Raw genomic sequence first — 21,895 nt, 5'->3', positions numbered from 1 at the left:
TTCCGTCTCCCCAAAGAGGCATCCCCGATCTAACCAGCTGTTTGACGCAGTTTTGTCAACAAAATCCTGGGCCAGGTCGTAAGGATGTCTGCCATAGAATGCCTTTCGAGCCCACGATTGCTTGATGGTGTCTATGCTTTTTATATGTTGTCACGTCTGTATGATGTGAGTGTAAGTTTAATGGTGTGTTATTTGAGTCTGCTAGAGTTACTGCTTTATGTAATTGCGATGTTTCTTGTTTCCTGTAGAAAAACTCTCTCAGTGACTGTATTTGTTTGTAGTGAAGGTTAACTATGTCGATCAGGCTACGTCCACTATCTTTACGTGAAGGGTTAATTTTTCTGTGGTGGATTTAGAGTGATGTTGCTATGCTTATTAAGCGTTGTTCTTGTTTTCCTTTGGAGTTGCTCAAGTTCTGTGTGAGTCCAATATATAACCTTAAAAGAGTATGTGAGTACTGGGATGACATATGTATTTATTACTTTAACTGTGTATTTTGCATATCTAGGCCAAACTCCATTTGTATGCCCTTGGTGTATAAATGTGTAAATTGTAGAAGTTTATGAAGTTGTTTTTATTTCGATACATAAAATTTTTTGTCGTCCATGTACATGAGATACGACATTGTAAACTGTATTGTTTTTTCATGTCTAAGGTATAAACTTTAGCTTTTAGTAATTGCTGAAAAACAGAAAAATGTCACTTGTTTTTAAAACTTGCCCCTAATTTGTAATAGATAAATTCATATTAACAATACTTTGTTGTTATTGTCGATTTATTTAACGGTTAGAATGTGTTGACAGTTTATGCTGTTCGTTTTAATTAATGTTAAGGAATAAAGCGTTTAGAATTTAAAGATTTAATTAAAAAAAATGAATGAATTTAAATAGTCTTCGTTTAATATTAATTATTAACCAATATGATAACGAGCGTGTTATTTATCAAATCAGATTTTTGTCTAAAGAGTACAATAAAAATTAAAGTGAACGTACCCGTCTATAACATGTGCTGCTCCAAGTACTGTTTGTGTTGTTATTAATGTAAAACCTCCACAAAAGTTTTCATTTTTGAACACTGCTACCTAAATTAAATAATTCTTTATCTGTAAGATAAATCATTATATCTAATCTTTCATAAAAGTTTAAATGAGTAAACATACCATATAAGGAAATTCTCCATCATCAGCAATTGCACTTTCAATTTTCCTACGTACTCTTCCTTAAAGTGTATTAAATTATTTCGTAGTTAAAAACATGAATTTATTTTTATTATCAGAAAAATGCAATGATTTCTCTTCTACCTGAATTGGTTTCATTTTTCTCAAAAACAGAGACAGCGTATATGACATTTAGGAGAAAGAATAATAATCCAAATCTGAAATTTATAAGTGTTCGAATTATTGATTCAGTCAAGTAAATAAATACAGTGTACAGTGAATGAAACTCCACATCACTTTGTATTTCTGAATTTCTGTCTTGTGTGCATAAACACAGCATTTTATATCTACCACAGCACTGGCAAGTCCCTAAATATGGTTCAATATTACCGGAATCTACAACTTCCAAAAAATTCCTAGTATTTTTCGACAACCTGGTTCGATCTCTAACGTTATCCTAATCCGGATTTTACAGAAGCTTCTGCGTTTCCGGGATTTTTCGATTGCAATGTCAAAAATATGAAATTCACGACCATAAAAGCCATTAATTCCTCATCATCACTTTACAGTTGAATCATTTTGATATTAACCCAAATGCTTTAAGGTAAGTGTAAATTCTTCATAATATTACTTTGATTATATATGTCATAATTTTATACCCGAAAATTATTGCATAATTTATTATAAAAAGTTTTGACGTTAATCATACCTTGAAATATTTTTCATTCCGTGGATGTCAAGAGAAAACAACTAGCGATTAAATGTTATCTGAAATGATAAAATAAAATATAATTAATACAGTTTTGCGAATGAGAAAGCAAACTTATAAAATCATTTCATACTAATTCTATAATAGCAATAAATTAGAGTATATAATGACTTCATTATTTCGATAATAAAAAGTATAGAATGAAATGATACTTTGTAATACAATTTTCTATTATGCAGTAATCCCTTTTACAAAATGTGTTGAGGAAAAATAAATTTTAATTACGCCCAATTATGTGATATTTTCACTTACATTTTAATGCTACATAGCCATAGATCTTAAGTGTTCAATATCGGCATACTGATGACTTCGGTCATAAATTCAGCCAACCAAGATCCCCACATATTTTATATAGGATTGCAATCAGGAGAACAAATTTGCCAATCTGTTTATTTTCAAACCACCTATTCGTATCTCGTGATACACGGATAAATGTGTTGTCCGTTGTCCTGTTGAAAAAAACAGTAATATATGGGATATTCCAACTGTCACTAGATTGCATTCGGGCTATAATATTGCTAATGAATAAACATATTAATTTGGAATAAAGTGGCAGGTTATCGCGCCAATTTGTGTTAAATTCAACAATTCGTATTATTTACTTTAAATTTATGAAAAATATAGCATTTGAATCACTCAGCTTTCAAATACGATGTATATGCGTTAGTAATTGCATTTCCAACTACATCCGATCATGATCTGTACAATGTAAATTAACACCATATACGTAATATAGATTAATATCCACGATGGCTAAATATTGTCATGTGAACCATAAGTTCTATGACTATGATATCATTGGAACCGAACGATTACTTTTAGTTGGTCTTTTAAAAGAACACTACGAGGGCGACTGTGACATTATGAGATGGGTAATTAGGTAATTAACTTAATTAGTTAAAACTAAGAAAAGTGAAAAAAACCCCACTTCCTCTTTCCGCCAGCTCTTGATACTCTTATAGATGAAACCGATCAAATATCCCTCTAAGTCAACGGTTATTACGATGTTTGGACTTATATTACAAATTCAGTCAAAACAGTCAAGTATTAATGATGATAAACTGACAATTAAATAAAATTATGAAGTAAAGACAGTCGTAACACCGAGGGAAGTATCAATAGCCCGACCAAGTTCTCCTATCCGCGACGTCTCGTGTCAGCCGAACCAGGAGACAGCTCGAACTCCGAGCTAATAAATCAAGAATCACATGATAATTCTTCCACGCCAAAAACGTATAAGTGTCTTCTCCAATCGTCGGGGCGTATATCAACAGTCTACCCGTTTCGTCATTTCTGACAGCAAACAATCCTAACAAGCTAGAGATTAACATAGAACGGACTCAGGTAAACTACTCTAATTCACGTCCCCGTGGTCAACAAAGGGTTAAACAAGCAATTGTCACTGCTCGAAACTTTCTTGAGGCATCAATCATAAAAATCCTTGTTGATAGCATGCCAAATTGCATTTTCAATGTTACTCAGTGTTTTTGTTTTTGTTTATTAAAGGAACATACACAGTATTTGCTGCCTTTAGTGAATTAATGTTCTTGCATTAATTATTTTGAATATGATAGCAAAAGCCCTAGTTTGATATAAATGTCCTTCATATATTGTTTTTGTTAGTTTAGTGAAATAATTATATAAAATACTGTAATTTTAAAATTCAACCATTTCTTGGCCTGAGATCAATAGCAAATGTATAAAAACACACATGGTCCACATAGATGTTACATGAAAATTATTATTGTACAGTAGAGCATCGTTTATCCGAAAGCTGGTTATCCGAAACGTCTGTTATCCGAAAGCATTCCAGTCGGCAAATTTAAATTTTCGCTAGTGCTGTGGCACTGCAATCTTTGGCTATTTCTTGGGTTACTCAAATATTTTACGTTTTTGATACTAAATTAACATCTGAAGTATAATTTTTTATTGTTTTTATATTTTTCAATATATTTATTTTGTTTGTACAAAATAAAAAAATAATTTTTAACGATACAATAGTCTTCGTTAGGCTTAACATCGACAAAAATTCAACGCGAAGTGACACGCAACGGAGAAAAATTTCAACATGGGATAAATTAATATATTTTTTCGTACTGTACATGATTCGTTATCCGAAAAATAAGTTATCCGAACCACCCCAGTCCCCAATTGATTCGGATAAACGACACTCTACTGTATATCAGTTTTCTTAACTTTTTTTTAGTGATCAGCAACTCACTGGAATTTGAAAATAGTCTCTCACCATTTTGAAAATTATGTTCAGATATTTTTTCTTATGAAATTAATTTATTACACATCTATTTATTGAAAAATGTACAGTATACAGAACATACCCCTAAAACCTATCTCAATGTTTAAATGCTAGATTGTTGCTGCTTATAATAAAATATTTGAAGTGGGGCTTTTTTAAATGCCATATGTAAATGATCACTTGCATTTAAGTGATTTCTCACTTTTGTTTTTATATACAAAAGTGATGATGATCCCATTTCACAGTTGAGAGTGCACAGAACAATTGAGTCAAATTTATATAGAATAGTGTAATACAATATTTAAAGCTGTCTTAGCTTTAAATATTGTATTACACATTTAAAGGCTAAAAAAACTCTCTATTGTTACCATTTACATTCCTGGAAACGTTTTTTCACACCCCAGGTTAAATGCTGTTCTATAGAGAGAAAATTTGTCATCTAGTACAGTGTTGGCAAACCCATGACTTGATTAATGATTTCATAGTACTCATGCAATGTTTTGAAAGTGTTAGGTTTTTATAAATTATAAAAAAATAATTAATTTCAAAACTTTGCATATGTAGTGTGAAAGTGGGGTCCTAAACCTGCTCTGTAAAGTCTTAAAGACCTTTATTGAATTCATATCTCAGATTCAATTTGATGTTATGAACTACAGATAGAAAATATCAAATAAACAGATTTTCCATTAAACAAAGTATTTGTTTCTGTTGTAATTGCATTATCATCATTACACTTATGTAAAATTTGTTTTTGAAATAGATTAAAAAGTTAAGTTTGTAAACATATTTTAAAATTATGCAAATATTTGACCTGTGATTTGGAGTCAGGTCAAAATTTTTTAATTTAGTTATCTTCAGAAAAAATTTATCATTACTGATCTAGTATTAATTAATACTTAGTAATTTTAATTTTGCAACACTGTAGCAAGTAATATTAGCAAATAAATTTCAAGCAAACAAACAATTGCTGGATTAGATTGGGCTATACAGTGCTCCACAAAAGTATAAAGCCATTCAAAAAATTGGTCTTTTGAGGTCAGAGCATGAACTAATAGATAGAAATAGATTTTTTCATGCTTAATTAGCATCTAACTTATAAAAACATAATTTTAGGAAACTAATTCAAACAGCGAAGTGAAATAGCGAGGAAGTCAATTCAAACAAACATTCTTGATGAACCTTTGTCTGGTAATGTTTAAAATTTGTGAAATGAGTGTGTTTACCAATAATCACATTGGAAGTTATTGGAAGTTAATGTATATACTGCCATGTAAGTATAGAACTGTCATCTTTCTCGCCAGCTTGAAGTATGAAAGTATTTTATTTTTCATTATGCCTGGTGGTACCCATTTAAGACTATAAGAAAGGACAAATTGTAGCTTTGAGAAGCACTGATTTAAGTCATTAGATAGTAGCAAACAGCATCAAGTGTTCAAAAAAGCTTGTTCAGCATAATTTGTCAAATTCTGGATGTCCTTCAAAGCTTGCCCTGCAAGATTGCAGATGAATTATTAATGCAGATTCTAATTCCACAGTGTCCACTCGTAAAATTTTGGATGATTTGGTATTTAAGTACATCATGAAACTGTTTGAAGGGTTCTTACATGGCAGCAATAACATTGTTTGGTCTGAAATGAGAAGTGCCCTGCTCTTAAGCCTGAGCACAAAGCTGCCCAACTCAATTTTGCTAGGAAAAATATGGCCACTCAATGGAATAAGGTAAGTTTTTTGTTTTGTGTATACCTATCGTGCTAGTACAAGAAATAACAACCATTTTGTCATATAGATAAACTTTTTGGATAAAAAAAAATTAATTTGGATGAGCCAGATGGTTTAGCGTTCTATTGGTGTGATTTACAGAAAAAGCTCAAATACTTTTTGCAAAGTAAATTCAGTGGTGGGAGTGTTATCGTTTGGGATGTTTTTTCTGCATAGAGAAAATTGGATTTGGCATTCGTTACCTGTCGCATGAACAGTACTGACTATCAACAAGTTCTGGAGAACAAATTGCTGCCATACAAACAGATTCAGACAAATTCCTCCTATTTTTCAACAGGACAATGCATCTATCCATGTATCATGAGATACGAAACAGTGGTTTGAAAATAAACGAATTGACCAGTTCATTCTCCTGATTGCAACCCTATAGAAAACATTTTGGGAATCTTGGTTGACCGAATTTATGACCAAAATCATCAGTGTATCGACACTGAACACTTAAAACAAGCAATTGTCACTACTTGGAATTCCCTTGAGGCATCGATCATGGAAAACCTTGTTGATAGCATGCCAAATTGCATTTTCAATGTTATCAGTAGGAGGTGTGCAAATAAATTACTAAATTAAACTATTTTGTAGTATATTTTTTTTTATATTTATCTACTAGTCGATTCTATACTTTTGTGGTGCTTAAAATTGTTTTTTTTTTACAATTTCTGCTGTTTGCTGCAATATAGGAAACTATGATTTTTGACAAATTATGTTTTCATAAGTTCTGAACAATATAATTAAGGTAGCTGCATCATGTGTGTAATTCCTAACCTTCGTATAGTAAATTTGCAGTGGTTCTATACTTTTGCGGAGCACTGTATTACTGCTGTTGCTAATAATTAAATACTAACCTTCTAAATTAATTAATAAATATTAATTTAAATAGAATTAAATTTAATAAGAGATGACACCTAATACTTACTTCTAGGCCAAATTACTTAGCATTTAATTGATAGTATCACTAATGTAGCTCAATCTAATCTGGCAATCGTTGTGCTTTAAGCACAATAAAATTGGTTCTAACTGCAGAACTACCATTTGAAAACAGATATTCAACATTTTTGTTCTGATTGGATGACTTATTTTTAGTCAAAGTGCTTGTTTTAAGCTCTGCTACATTACAAAATTATCTTCACAGACTAATTTTATTCCCAACTAGCTGCAAGGACCCGCTTCGCTGGGTTTTTATTTGTTCGTACATTTGTATGTAATATAGTTTTTTTATATATAAAAGACTGTTTTTCTAAGTAATCTAGAATTTTGCTGCAAGGACCCGTTTCGCTGGGTTTTTAAAAAGTAACGATAGTGAAGATTAAGATAATTACATTATAGCCAATTTTACCCGTTTTCACATAATGCAAGAATTAGGTCCCCCGTTTCCAGACTAATTAGAGACCTGGTCCCGATTCTATTTCTGAATGTCTCCTGTTCACGTCCGGTCAAACGAACTATTTTCAACGTTTCTGGAACGTTTACAATCGTTCTATAATCGAACCAATATTCGAATTTTATGTTTGAATTTAATTCGAACAAATTCGAACAAAACATTTGAAATAGAAAGCCACTTTCAACCACTTTCAAGCCCATATCTCCCGCACCCTTATAGCTATCGAGACGCAACCACCCCTATGCACGAATGGAGACTTGGGGCTACCACCACATACAAACACCATTCACGTGCGATGTGTAGTTTTGGTGGAAAAGTGAAATATAGGGACATGTCCATTTTTATATATATATTTGTTTTTATTGTTTGCCTTATATTAATACTGTACCAACAATACTTTTTCTTTAATTAGCTGATTTATTTTTAGTTAAATTAAGTAGGGATTTTCTAGTTTTGTAATATCAGGAACTTGACTGATTCAGATTTGAAATTTCCTATAATCTGGCCATGAATGGGTTAATTGATATTAGTACTGTTAATTTTTACCTTATAAGTGTGTTATTAATTTCTTATATAGTTTTGGCATGATAGCTTAAAATATATTGGTGTATATGATTATATATAAATATTATGACTTAATACAGTAGAACCTCGATTATCTGGACTAATTTTGGATGAAGGTAGTCCGGATATGGAAAAATTCGGATAATTGAAACAAATACTTTAATTTGTCTTTTAATGATAATACAACACATTTTCTTTTCGATACATATAGGTAATATTAAAAATAAATACTGTATTTAAATTGTGATCAAATTTTCAAGGAACAAATGTTTGTATTGAATTTGGACTACTATTGACCAGCTAACAGACTACCTATTGTTTAAAAGGCCCCCTTGTGGCGCAAGAAGACAGATTTTATAAAATAAAAAGCAGTTGAAACTGCATTTTTATGAATAAAAATTTGACAAACTATTTATCGTTTTATGATGAGTAAAATTTTTTCGTCGCATTCGCGGCTTTTAAGTAATGCATAAATCTTCGAGGCGTGAGGCCCTTCAGACCACGAGGCATAGGCGGTGGCCCACGTCATCCATGCTTTACGCTGCCCTTGGTCATAGAAATGATATAATTTGAATATAAATTATTTATAAATATGTATGTCAAGTTATATTTTTATTACGACGTAAAATATATTTAAGAGTTTACGACCACTGTGATGGGTGAGACACTGTTGAAACAAAAAAAAATTATGCATTCCGTCATGTACATAAACAGTGTCGTAATTCGCCAAATCAGCAAATTCGTAAAATTTTAAATTTATTTTGAACAATCTGGATAATCGAGGTTCTACTGTATTTAAATATCAGCATATTTGAAATATAAAAGGAACACACTAATTGTAAAAAGAGAGGGGGGAAAAAGTAAAAACTAATAACCAATTTTTAAATTTTTAAACTATCATGATAAAAATGTAAAATATACAAATTTCATAATTTTTATTGCAATTTGACATTAATTAATAATTATTACAGAATTTCATTGTAGCAGCTGTATTTCAGTCAAATTTGTTCATAAAAAAAATTTTAAAGAATGAACAACACATCCCACTGGGATGAAGTTAATTACAGAACTGATAACCTATGTGTACAGAAAAAACAAACAAAAGAACCTAACGTGGTTCTTTTATTCACATAAATGCAATAAAAACTTTTTTTTCTACTTTCATAGTATTCTTGATATTATATGATCAAAAATAAGTGTTAGGCATCATTTCTAAACATAAATACCCCACAGTTTTTAATTTTCGCAGCATAATACCAAGAATACAATAGAAGCTGAAGAAAAGTTTCTTTTTCTTCAGCTTTTAAAGAAAATTCTTTTATTCATATGTATGACTAAAAGCATTTTCTTTAAAAATATTTTTATTTTCTACATAATTGAAGTTTAGACTATTTACAAAAAGTCAAAAATAACTTTTTGAGTCTCTCTATCTCTTTTACACTACCATAGAAGTAAGTTTGAAAATTGCTTTTGAAAAATACTTCTTAAACACGGGTAAAAATTGGTAGAAAACTTCACAATGTTAAAAAAAGATCAAGTGTCAGCCTTTTCTTGTAGGTTCTGACACTTTAACAATTAAAAACACAAAAGAATTCTTCACACCATATTACTTATCCACTTTTTAAACTGCTTCTGGCCCTCTAGTGGTGGTTACGAGTATCTACATTATTTGCATATAGTTACAATTTTTGTGATAACTCATGATGTATTTAAAACTGTTACTTCTATGGTGGTGTAAAAGGGATAAAGATAGACTTGAAAAGTTATTTTTGACTTTTTGTAAATAGTCTAAACTTCAATTATGAAGAAAATACATCCTGAGTTATCACAAAAATTGTTTTTATTTTCTACTTTTTTGTTTTAGTCCTCTTCACTTCAATCAAATGTAATTAATTTAATTGTTGTAACTTAAGTAATTATTTTGCAAAAAATTGTTTACAAACTAAAGAAATGTATTGTCATTGGGAATACATATTTATGTAAAGTTCAACTAAATTGGAAAGTGGATGAAAAAATTGAGTTACATGATCTTATATAGACAGACTAAAAAATGAGTAAGTTAATAAAAATTTATTTTTGAAGAAAATATGTTTTTCAAAAGAATCGATGTAGTTAAAGCTGTTATCAATACTTGTTCTAATTCAAGAATTGCTGCAATAATAATATTAGAATGTTCAGTATGAAGTATGAACAAAAAAAAACCGAAGCTTGAATGATATCTCAGTATTGAGAATTTCTGAAGAAAATCATCAGTTTACAAAATTGTTTTCCCGAATTAAACTGGTAAATATTCAAAGGCATTTCTTCCATAAAGTGTAAAGTCCTACTTATTTGTTTGTTGTATTTTTGTTACATGTTGAGATACTCAAAATATTTTTTTAGTTTATTGACATTTTTTACACCAATGTTTGAATGTCTTTGCAAATTGTTTAATTCATTCAAATAACCTTTTCTTTATCAAATGACTGGGGCTGCAGCAATTTCCTGGAGGTATAAAATATTCTCTTTATAAACAATTGTTGATAAAATTAAAATTTTTGTTGTAAATTTCTGTTTCATGAAATTTTTTGAGTAACTTACAATATTTATTGAAAAAGTTTTCATTTGAAATAGATGTAGTTAAAGAAGCAATATTGGTTTGATTATATTTAATATGGAGCATTATCAAAGTCTCTGCTATGTGATTTACAGAATTGTGTTCATTCTGAAAATTTCATTGATAGATTTTTATTAAAGTTTGCTATTTTTCATTAATTGCAATGAGAATCAAAAAATGTAATAAAAAAATGGAGGTCTATGACTTCATTTTCGAGATACAATGGGATCAAAGTGATAATTCAAGCTACAGATTGAGTTGATTGCTTTCATCTGAGAACAAAGCAATTGACATTGATTGCTTTGTTCTTGGCTTTTCTTCTCCACAGCAGCAAGTGCAAGGATTGTCTCCATGGAAGCAAGAATAAGAATCACTTTTGTGATTGTCGTGTGCAAAGAACACCAGTTTATGCCAAGCAAGTGTAAGGATCGCCTTTATCTTTCTGACTCTGTCTCAATTCTATTGTAATACAACAAAATGCATGATGTCCTAGTAATTGATTACAAGAAAATATTAAGTGAACTGTGCAATTGTATAATCTAATTTGATTTTTCTCCTCTTCCATTACTAATATAATAGCTGTTATCTGTGTTTGTGAATTCCTTATAATCTTGCAATTTTTGTCCAATCCAGATGAAATTTTGAGATTATATTTGTTTTATGTTCTGATGGAAAGTATAGGCTACCTGATTTCAGATTGGAGATTGCACTTACATTGCAGTGATGTCAACGACCATGTGACGCTTGTGCTTGATGAGGGAATTTCCTTTAAGTTGCATTTTTAACTATTTTGGCAAATGATGTATTTTAAAATTACTTCATTAAATTCTTCATTAAATCTCTACTTTTTCATAAAAAATATTCTGTCATGCTTGACGGGAGAATTTCTAGTATAATATAATATAGTTTATTTTGGGAATGCACTGATCTTTAGAATTTAGAAAAGTCATTTCCCCATCACTTAGTATCTCTAACTAGTAATTTAATCAGATTATGGACTTGGTCTGGATCATTGTGTCCTTGCTCCTTTGGAGGTTCTTTGTTTGTGAATTGACAATTTTTAATTTACTTGAAGAAATACAGTAGAGCATCGATTATCCGACCCCCGATTAACCGTCACATTGGTTAACAGACCGTTCTAGTTGGCAAATTCAAATGTCTGCTAGTGATGTGGCGCTACAATATTTGGCTATGTTTTGGCTACTTTAATAGTATTTTTACATGTTTTAGCTGACAACATGGCTTCAACATGAAAGGGAGCCAGTATTTAAACGAGGCTTAATTTTCTAATTTTTAACGATACAATAGTGACGATTATTATTTAAAAAAAATTTTTGTTAGGCTTAACATCGATGAAAATTCAACGCGAAGTAGGTTAATAGCGATATACTAATTACATGAGATATACTAATAGACTGTACTAATAATGTATTTTTTCATATTTTTCGGTTATCTTTTGATTGTGATGCATAATTGGTTCATAGATGCAATTATAGTTTAATGTCTATTTTGATTTTTTTGTATTGTGTTATGGTGAAAGCATTACATTATATAAAAGGGTGTTCTTAATAAGATAAGACCTGTGCTGTGGTGTGAATATATTTATTCATTCATAACTGTAAACATAATTATTAGTGCACCTTGTAACATATTACTATTCCATGTATTATCTATACTTATCCAAATGTTTGTTCCACTGGTACATCAAGGCACAGAGAAGAGTCAAGGTCCTACAGCCAGGACATTATGACTTGCTGAATTTGGCCATCAGTTGCATATCATTTTTCTGCCTGGGGCTGCTTTAAAAGCTTGAAGAAATGGAAATCACTAGGTACTAGGCTAGACTGTGAGAGGGCTGATCAATATAACTCAACTAGTGTCACAACTTGTATTCAGTGTGTGATCTGGCATTATGATGTACAATATGGCTTTGTAACTCAGATTAAGAAATGGTCTACTACAACTGGTCTGAGTAGTCAGTGTTTCCTTGATTGAGAAAATCAAGAACAATGTCCTCAGTATCCAAGGATATTGTTACTCACTATATATAAAATGTTTTATTGAGTTTTGAATTTTTTTTTTTTTTTTGCCAAAGGAAGAAATGTTTTAGTTGTTAATGCTTACTGACATTGTTAGAGAGTAATAAATACATATGTATTATGTAACATTGCATTGCTGATTTTGCACTCCTCCCTCATGGTAATGCATCAAATGCAAAAAATTATAGCAGATTTATGACCTTTGTGAGTTGACTCAGTATCCATTGGGGACACTTTCCTTTGTTCATGATCTGCATGGCACCCAGTGAAATGTTACTCATTTGCAATAGCACTGAGTTGTGTGTTGGTCCTTTTAAACTGAGACTTTAATGAAGATAACGTTGTCATTTGTGGCAAGTATGCTTGCATGGGATGGTCATTGCTTTTCTGTAACCTGTCTTGCTGTTATTGAAGACATTGCACCAAATCCAAACTGTTTCCATGACATGAATTAGATCCATACCTTTCAACAAGTTGGCATTGAATTTCAGTGACATGCTCTTGTGGAAATAGATCATACTATGCATCTCAATATAGGACCATGTTTATCCAAGTCCTGCTATTTTAAAATGGATATTGAATGGTAAGATGATAATTGGCACAGTAATGGCATGGAGAGGAATCAATGCTTTAGATTATCAGTCATCAACTGGTGGTTCACTGATGGTCTGTGGAGAAATTTGGACATTGATCAATTTAAGGTTATGCAATGAATTATGAAAGAAATACAAAATGCTCGGTTGCTTTTTCTCACTTATTGGGGTTTTTATTTGAATTTAAAACTAAACACAAAATGACTATTATCAATACATAATCAACAATAAATAATATATGTAAGTGTGATTGTCAACCTTTGTGGAAAAGCGACAAGCATCCATAAACTTATTAAAACAAGTAGCAACAAACTTCACACTAATTTGCTATAATTAGACAAGTGTATTTCATAGTAATAAAGTAAAATACAGTAAAATGGAACTTTTATGATCATTATTCTATCATTTAAAAAAATTCACAACAATGGTCCACAGGATTCAAAATTGCGAGTTTAGTGGTTCATAAGAGGTTCATAAGATCAGAAAGGTTGGCGACTGCTGCTCTACATAATCTGCCCTAATGAGACATATCAATTAAATAAGGAAATTTACACATGAAAGGCTTTAGTTGGTTTATTTATTAAGACTTATTTATTAAAATTTTTCAGAATATTTGGTATTTAATGTGTGATTTTAAATTTTAATCGTTTATTATTTTGCTATATTATATGATGTTCCTGATACAATTTTTATTTTGGCCATAATAAAATGTTTTTAAATTTAAACATTCTGAAATCACTATTAATAATACTATGTTAATATGTGATAAATTTTAAAATGTAAGTTAATATTTGATTATCTAATTATGCTAATTTTATAAATTAAATTTTTGCAGTTATTTGGCCTCGTATTTATAATCATTGGCAGTTTGGCTTTAGGAGGAGTGAAAGAGTTCTCAAAACTTTCTTCAAATTTACATGCACCAATTATTTTGTTAATTGTCTTGGGATGTGCTGTCCTTTTGTTGTCTTTCTTCGGTTGCTGTGGTGCCATAAAGGAAAATTACTGCATGCTGATGACTGTATGTATTTTTTTTTTTTAATTTTAATACTAAATGTAGATTCAATTATTTTCAGGAAAAATTATTTATTAAATAAACATGAAAATTAGTTTTAATTTAAAGATATAAGTAATTAATGGGATGTGCTGTCCTTTTGTTGTCTTTCTTCGGTTGCTGTGGTGCCATAAAGGAAAATTACTGCATGCTGATGACTGTATGTATTTTTTTTTTTTTTTTTAATTTTAATACTAAATGGAGATTCAATTATTTTCAGGAAAAATTATTTATTAAATAAACATGAAAATTAGTTTTAATTTAAAGATATAAGTAATTAAATTAATTTGAATATTTTTGTAAATAACTAATTGTTTTCATTAATTTCCCAGCATTTGTTCTTTTTCAAACAAGTGCTTCCAATCCTTCATAGGATGATCAAAAATTATAAATTATACAAATGTATTATACAAAAATTAGCAAATGAATTTAACAGAGAATGAAAAATAAATTTTATATATGTTGTCTATATTGAACAAATTTAACACATCTAAAGAAGAAAATTGCTGTTTTATTTGTTAATTCAGCAGTTTTTCATCCATTTTTTTTTAAGCCTAAGGACTAGTAAAATGTTTAAAAATATTTTACATGCCACTTAGTTATGTAGGTCTAATTTTTTAAACCTATGTGAGTATTTTCAACATTTGGGACACACTGTGCTGTTTATAACATAAATCCAAAAGCATGTTTTGAATAGCTATGGAAACATAATTAATCAAATTGGAAGTAAACTAAAATTGAATCATCATTGAACAAAGTTTTAATCTTTATTAATTTAAGTCTCTCTGTGGAACATCTGCCTATCATCATAGACTACAGGTTGAGAAATGCTGTGTTAATTTATTAATACTGAGGATAGGTGAAATTAATTAGGAATTGAGAAATTGTTATAATTTTTGTAACCATAATATAATTATAATAAATTTTATGTATACATATACATCAATCAATGGAATTTTATAATTCTTATGTTGTTGGTGTGGGCAGTGACTGAGAAAGACTGCTTGTGGTGGTAAAAAAAAAAAATGGCTGACCACTTATCTGTATGGAGGTGAGCGCAGACTGCTGTATGCTATGAGGTGTGGAAATTAGTAGTTACTGTCCAGAAATGTTGGCATATGGTGAAGGGGCATCATGCCATAATTCATCCAGAACCAGTCAAGAATAGTCATTTCTAGCCAAAATGGCTTAAGTTCTGTTGTGTATGCATAAATCTGCATCCATCTGTCAGTCCACATCAATATGAGGATTATGTGTTATTGGCAGATGGCACCACTGCCCACATTGAATTTTAAGGTATGCATCCATGTTTTCATTTAATAAGGTTAATGTCAAATAATTTATTATTTTTGCATTAGAAATAAAGAAATGATAGCAATTTCTCGATGCTATTTACTTTCCAACCATCCTGTATTCATATATTTATGCTTCTGATGCATAGACCAAGAACATTGTTTTTATTATGACCATTTGATATCTAAAGTTAGCTGCCACTTAAAATGATCTATGTTTACATGATTGAAATCTAACTACAATCAAGTTTAACCTGATGATTTTTTTAAAATTTGAATGGGATAGTTTGGTAATCTCAATAGTCTTACAGCTGAGTTATTTTAGCTATTTCTGCAATGGAGTTAACCTTTTTCTAGGGGGTTAATAAAAAATTATTTGATAATTTTAGTGAAAATAAATTGGTTCAATTAATTTTATCTACAATATAAAATATTAGTATATTTGCAAGAGTATGTGTGTAGAAAATTAGTATGTATAAATATTATAAGAACAAATTTGTTTATAAATATTTTATATATAGTATCTGTTAAATTTATTAAGAATTTCAAGTAATATGATTAAAACTTATTTTTCTTTTCAGTTTTCTGTTATCATATTTTTGATATTCATTGTTGAATTAGCTGTTGGAATATCTGCCTATGTATTCAGAAATAAAGTAAGTTATTTTTTTTTTCTTTTGGACTCTAGTTGTTATTTTAGTAATCATTATGAAATCTCAAATATTAGGAATGATGTCATTATTTATGTTAATACAAACATTCTGTCATTTGCTAATTGATGATAAAAACTTTACTGAGGTCTTATTCATCCTGTGGTAAATAGTCACTAATATGAAAATAATTCATTCTGTATATTGATCAATGAAGTAAAATCTTCTTTTTATCAGTTGTATTATAAATATTTTGGGAAATCCTGTAAAGCTGAAACTTTTGTTACAGTAATACACAAACCTTCCTTACACCTTTTCAGCAATTATCTTCAATAAACAACTGTTAAAATAAATGTTTGTTATAGATTATTGCTGTAAAGATGTAAGGAAAGTATTGTGTTTATTATTATTTCATTTATAAACAACATATTAAAATTAAGGTTGAACATTTTAATTATATTTATATGTTTGAGAATGTGATAACAATGAAATCAAACATTTTTTAAAATAATGCATAATTTTCTGTTCTTTAGTTTCAATAACTATTCTAAGCTATTAATTTACACTTCTAGATTTTTAAAAAATAAGTGAAAGAATAACTCAGAGCATTCCATATTATTGAAATTTACTGTGAAGGAAAAAATTTTTATTGGTACAAATTAGTTTTGGGTTAACAGTGAAAAGACAAAAAAACTCATCCCATGTACTAAGGAATCTTCAAACTAAATGATGATGAAAGCTATAATTCTCTAGACTCAACTGTAGATTTTAATATTTGATAATTAAAGGTATGAGATTCCTAGCAAATGATTATGGAATGACTAAATGCAAAAGGCATTTGCATGATCAAAGCTTATTCTTTATGCAAGATTCATTGAATTTCTTCTTTCAAATTTTTAGTTTCAAAATATGAAGAAAATAGAAAATGTTCAGTCAGTGAAATATTCTCAAATTTTGCAGTATAGTTATTTCAAAGTGATTTTTTTTCCTGTATTTTACCCACTTAAGAATGATATATTTGGTTCAGGTGTGAATTTTTACTAATTTCTTAACCATTTTCAATATGATTTGTATTTTTTCATTCAGGTTCAATTTAAATTGTTAAAAATGCAAACACAAGTAACTTGCAAAATATTTTTATTTCAAAGCACTTTCTGTGAACACAGTAATGGTTATATATGACATTAAGCATACACTCTCATGTTCTCTCATATATTATAATGGTTTTTGTATAACTATCATATATAATTTCTATAATATTACATATAGAATTCTATTATAAGATATTGGAATCCTGAAAATTGCTTATGTCTTAGTCACTTAAATTGGTACCTTTTTCATGCTGTTTTAATTGCTAATTCAAGTAACTGATATGGAGTATGTTATAAAACAAACTCATAGAATATAACATATAACTACTATCTCTCAAAATTTACAATAAACCAGCAACGAATTGCTCAACTTTCCGGAAACATTTAAAATTTTGGTGCTGACATTTGTTATCATATTTTATTTTAAAAAAAACTTTTATGTTTTTAACTATTATAAAATGGCAAAAAGCTTAATTTTGAGGATGAGTTTTATAAAACAGGTAAACATGACCTCGTTATCTCCCCATTCCCTCGACATTTAACCACAAAAATTAAATAGCACCAATGCTCCTAATAAACAAACCTTGAAAATTTCAGAACTTCTTGACAAAAAGAACAGGAGTCAAGCTTCAAACAGGTTGAACCAAATCATGCCCCCCGCAAACACACACGAACATTCATACACAGAAATTACCCTTGAATTTTTATGTTTTTCTTGATATTTCAAGATGTCCTAAATCCAAAAATGTAAAAATTTGGAGGGGTTTTTCTTTGCCAGATTGCCACTTTCCCGCTGTTATAACAGCCAGGAAAGTGAAAAATAAAAGTAGCTCAACAGTTGGCAGTAATGTTAGTTAGGAAACACTGCTTGATGGTCTGGAAATGTCAGTTTTACATTGAGCAAAGTTCTATTTTCAGAAATATTTCTAGATTGAAGTAGTATTAATCATTTTTAAAAACTTTAGTTTTTAAAAACGATTACATTTATTCCATCCTGAAAAATAATCATTTAATAATTTTTTAATTCGCTTAAAAATTAAAAATCCAGTTTTTAATTTTTACAGGTAATGAACATTACTGATCTATATAATCATTTAAGATTCTAATGTGAAAATTATAGAAAAATTGTCAATCTTTATTTTTTTAAAGTAAAATTTTATATACAAAAATTCTTTTGTAATTTGTTTTCTAGAAGTTTAAAAGCAGAAAAATTACCTTAAAGTACTTAAATTTACTCTTCTCTACTTTCACTTACAAATCAACAAACAACAAAAACCCTTTAAGATTCAGTCTTTTACTTAAACTTCTAATGCTTTTAGTCAGTTGAATGACCTTCAGGAAAAATCAAATAATTTTGATTTAAATGAACAAAACCTATTTATTAAATAAAAAGATTGCATCTTAAAGGGTTTTGTTATTAAAAAACTCAACTAAGATTAAAAATTTTCATGCATAAAGGAATTTTACATTTACAAATATTAAAGGAAAATATTTTTTATTTTAAAATTAAAATCATGTGTAAATGTCATCATCTTCAATATTGTAAATTTGCTTATTTATAATTTAGATATCTGATAATATAAAGAGTGTTTCTAAAGATTTATTGGAAAACTATAATAAAGATGCAAGTGACAAAGACTTTTGGGATGACATACAAACAACGGTAAGATTGTTTACTTATGTTGTTTAATAAACCTTTTTATTAAACAAGTGATTTGTTTGATTAAATATTATTTAAGAACTAAACTCTAGAAAAGAGAGAGAGAATTTTTTTAACAGCTTTATTTTTTACATAAAATAATGAAAAATCAAATCAGGTTTGTATAAGGTAATACAAAGCTGATTTGATTTTTCATTATTTTATGTAAAAGATAAAGCTGTTAAAAAATTATGTATATAATGCACATGAAACACAACCTGTCTACTATTTATAAATAATCAATGCAACATTATTAGTTGTCAAGTATAAAGGTCAAACAACCTTTTATGAATTGAATATTTTATTAATTGAATTTTAGTGATAGTATATAAAATATTTGATATTGACCACTTCAGTGTAATTTAAACTAGAAGACATTTTAAATTATTTGGTATTTTAGTTTATTGTTTTGTGATGATAATTCATTTTATAAGATTGATATATATGCAGTTATGAAATACAAGTGGAAAAATTTAGTTTTAATACTAGGGCTGGTATTTTTTTTGCCTACTTATAAGGACCAGCATGGGTCTATTTGGCCCCAGATACAAACTGTACTAAATTTAATAAATATTTGCCTTTTTAAAATAATTATTTGTAGGTTCAAGTTTAATTGTTTTTCTTATAGGCAACAAACTTTTTTATTTAACACAAGGAGCATAAGTAACTAGAAACTTTTCTGAACCTTTTCCACAGATACAGATAGCTTTGTGGACAACAGAGAATATTCAAGTGTTTTGTTTGCATTTGAACAAAACTTGAAGACAACTTTTTCTGTATTTTTTGTAATTTTGCCTTGAAAGAATGCTAAAATTGTAGATCCCTTTTCTTAATTTGCTTTGATGAAAATTCCTCAATGATTTAAAACAGAAAATGCTGGAAGGAGATTTTTTTTATGTCAAAATTTTGTAGATAATCCAAACATTGATTGCTGTCTGGTTTAAAACATATCCAAAATACTATAATATGCTTCTTATTTAGCCTTGGTATATACTTGAGCACTACGTTTGCCTCTTTACTTGTGGACTTATTACACTGTCACTGGACACAAGATCAGCCTTAGAAAATCTGTTTATTTTCTCAAATAAGTATGCATTTTGAACCTAAGTTCCTCATCAGCGTTTTTTTTACAAATATTTATGAAATATTTGTGTCAATTTCATAAATATTGTAGAAAAAAAAGCCAATGAGGAACTTAGGTCCAAAATGCATACTTATTTGGAAAAATAAACAGATTTTCTAAGGCTGATCTTGTGTCCAGTGACAGTGTAATAAGTCCACAAGTAAAGAGGCCAACTTAGTGTTCACAAGTGTATTCTAATTGAATATTTTCAAGCAATTTGGTTGAGAATTTTGACACTGTCTTATGGTAGAAATGAACTCTACTAGCTTTTTCCCCCTTTTGTTCATTTGACTATGTAGATGTGGAAAACTTAGTATAAGCAAATTTGTTTATTTTTTTCAAGATTATATTGTTTGGTCATTTCAACAATTTTATCTCATAAAATGGTGCTTTTGAGTTTGACAACATTTTCTAGTAATAGTAAAGATTTAGTCTCTCTTTTGGGCCGTGTTGTGTGTTAACATCAACAAAAAGCTAGTCTCAATTCAAATTTCTCTGGTTGGCCATGTAGTATATAAATTTGTGCTGTGCTTTGTTGGGAAATGTGTGTTCATCTACAGTAAGGTTTTTTCTGTCTTGAAACATGTAATACAATTTTCAATGAAGTTGTACCAAACAGTTGATACTAAGTAGAACTGTCAGTTTTGATTGACAATTTAATAGATTTAATTTAAATACAGGTATCTTGTAATTCCTTGAAGCAATTTCTTGAGATTTTAAAATAGAAGGCTCTAAACTCAGGGCAACAGTCTAAGTCAAGTGCTGGAAATTTATGCATCATGTGCATAAATGAAATCTGTAAGTGTTTCATTCTGTTGGACTCTTGGTGGAATAATAGACATGAAAACTTTGGTAGATACCAATAAAATCTTTTTTGATTCACTAACACAAGGTGTGTTTCTATTTCAACACTTGGCGGTATTCCATCTTTATTTAGTCGATATGGTTACAAGTATGACAACATGTTTCGGACACTGCCCCTCCTCAGTCAATGTGAGAGTTGTTCTTGATAACTTTTCATGATGGCTTCCTTTGGTGATCTTTTCTTTGATGAAATTTGCCATTTTTATGTAATAATCCATTTGAAATCTGTTATCATACTTGTAACCGTATCAACTAAATAAAGATGGAATACCGCCAAGTGTTGAAATAGAAACACACCTTGTGTTAGCGAATCAAAGAAATTAAGACAACGCGGTTTCAGAAGATTTCACCAATAAAATCCACAAATTTGCATTAGTAGTGTAGCTCTGCTAGAAGGTCTACATTATAGATTTATTAGATTTTTTCTTGACTATCTTGACTGATCTAAATTTTCAAAACAGTGGTTTTATTGTCTCATACTAATTAGATGATTCTTTATCAACTTGTGAATTACGTTTTAAGTTCAATTGTAATGTGTAATTGAATGATAATAAGACTTAAATTGTATGACAAATTTTCACTTATATGCATCAATAATCTTAAAATGAAGTTTATAATTTTTATTTCATTTGAAAATACAGGTTTTTTTATTATGATATACATTCTAATCAGTATCTCTTAAATGTAGTACAACTGTTGTGGTATTGATGGCCCAAGAGATTGGAATGGAACCTTTCATTTTCCTGACCTACCTAGTTCATGCTGTGTTAAAAATGAAACAACATGTACATATGAAAGTAAAAGTGTTCGAGTTGAGGTATGTATTATTATTAAATTAATTTAAAGTAATAGAATTATTTTATATTGTATACATTGAATAATAATAAATCATTAAATGATGATCTTCGATTTCTCACAATGATAATACAATTTAATAAAATTAATTTCTCACTGTTTTCAAACACTGAGAATGTGAATATGTGAGTATATGTTG

At 29.3% G+C, this 21,895-nt stretch overlaps 1 protein-coding gene across 2 annotated transcripts in view; it reads left to right on the top strand.

Annotated features, from left to right (window-relative positions):
- Positions 1–21,895, top strand: part of LOC111629628 (CD63 antigen-like) — a 34,032-nt gene that overhangs the window by 8,409 nt on the left and 3,728 nt on the right. The window contains exons 2-6 of one of the 2 annotated variants that reach the window (XM_023373523.1): positions 13,964–14,114; positions 14,308–14,342; positions 16,056–16,130; positions 18,783–18,878; positions 21,590–21,718. In XM_023373523.1, coding sequence (XP_023229291.1) covers positions 13,964–14,114; positions 14,308–14,342; positions 16,056–16,130; positions 18,783–18,878; positions 21,590–21,718 — 486 coding nt within the window. Of the gene's footprint in view, positions 1–13,963; positions 14,150–14,307; positions 14,343–16,055; positions 16,131–18,782; positions 18,879–21,589; positions 21,719–21,895 lie in introns of both variants that reach the window. The other variant, XM_023373522.1, reaches the window with a different exon arrangement.

This window comes from Centruroides sculpturatus, unplaced genomic scaffold, assembly GCF_000671375.1.
Source record: "Centruroides sculpturatus isolate CEXI.00-Female unplaced genomic scaffold, Cexi_2.0 scaffold73, whole genome shotgun sequence".
NCBI lineage: Eukaryota > Metazoa > Arthropoda > Arachnida > Scorpiones > Buthidae > Centruroides > Centruroides sculpturatus.
The sequence above is the reverse complement of the archived record's forward strand: the minus strand, read 5'-3'. Positions and strand labels throughout refer to the sequence as shown.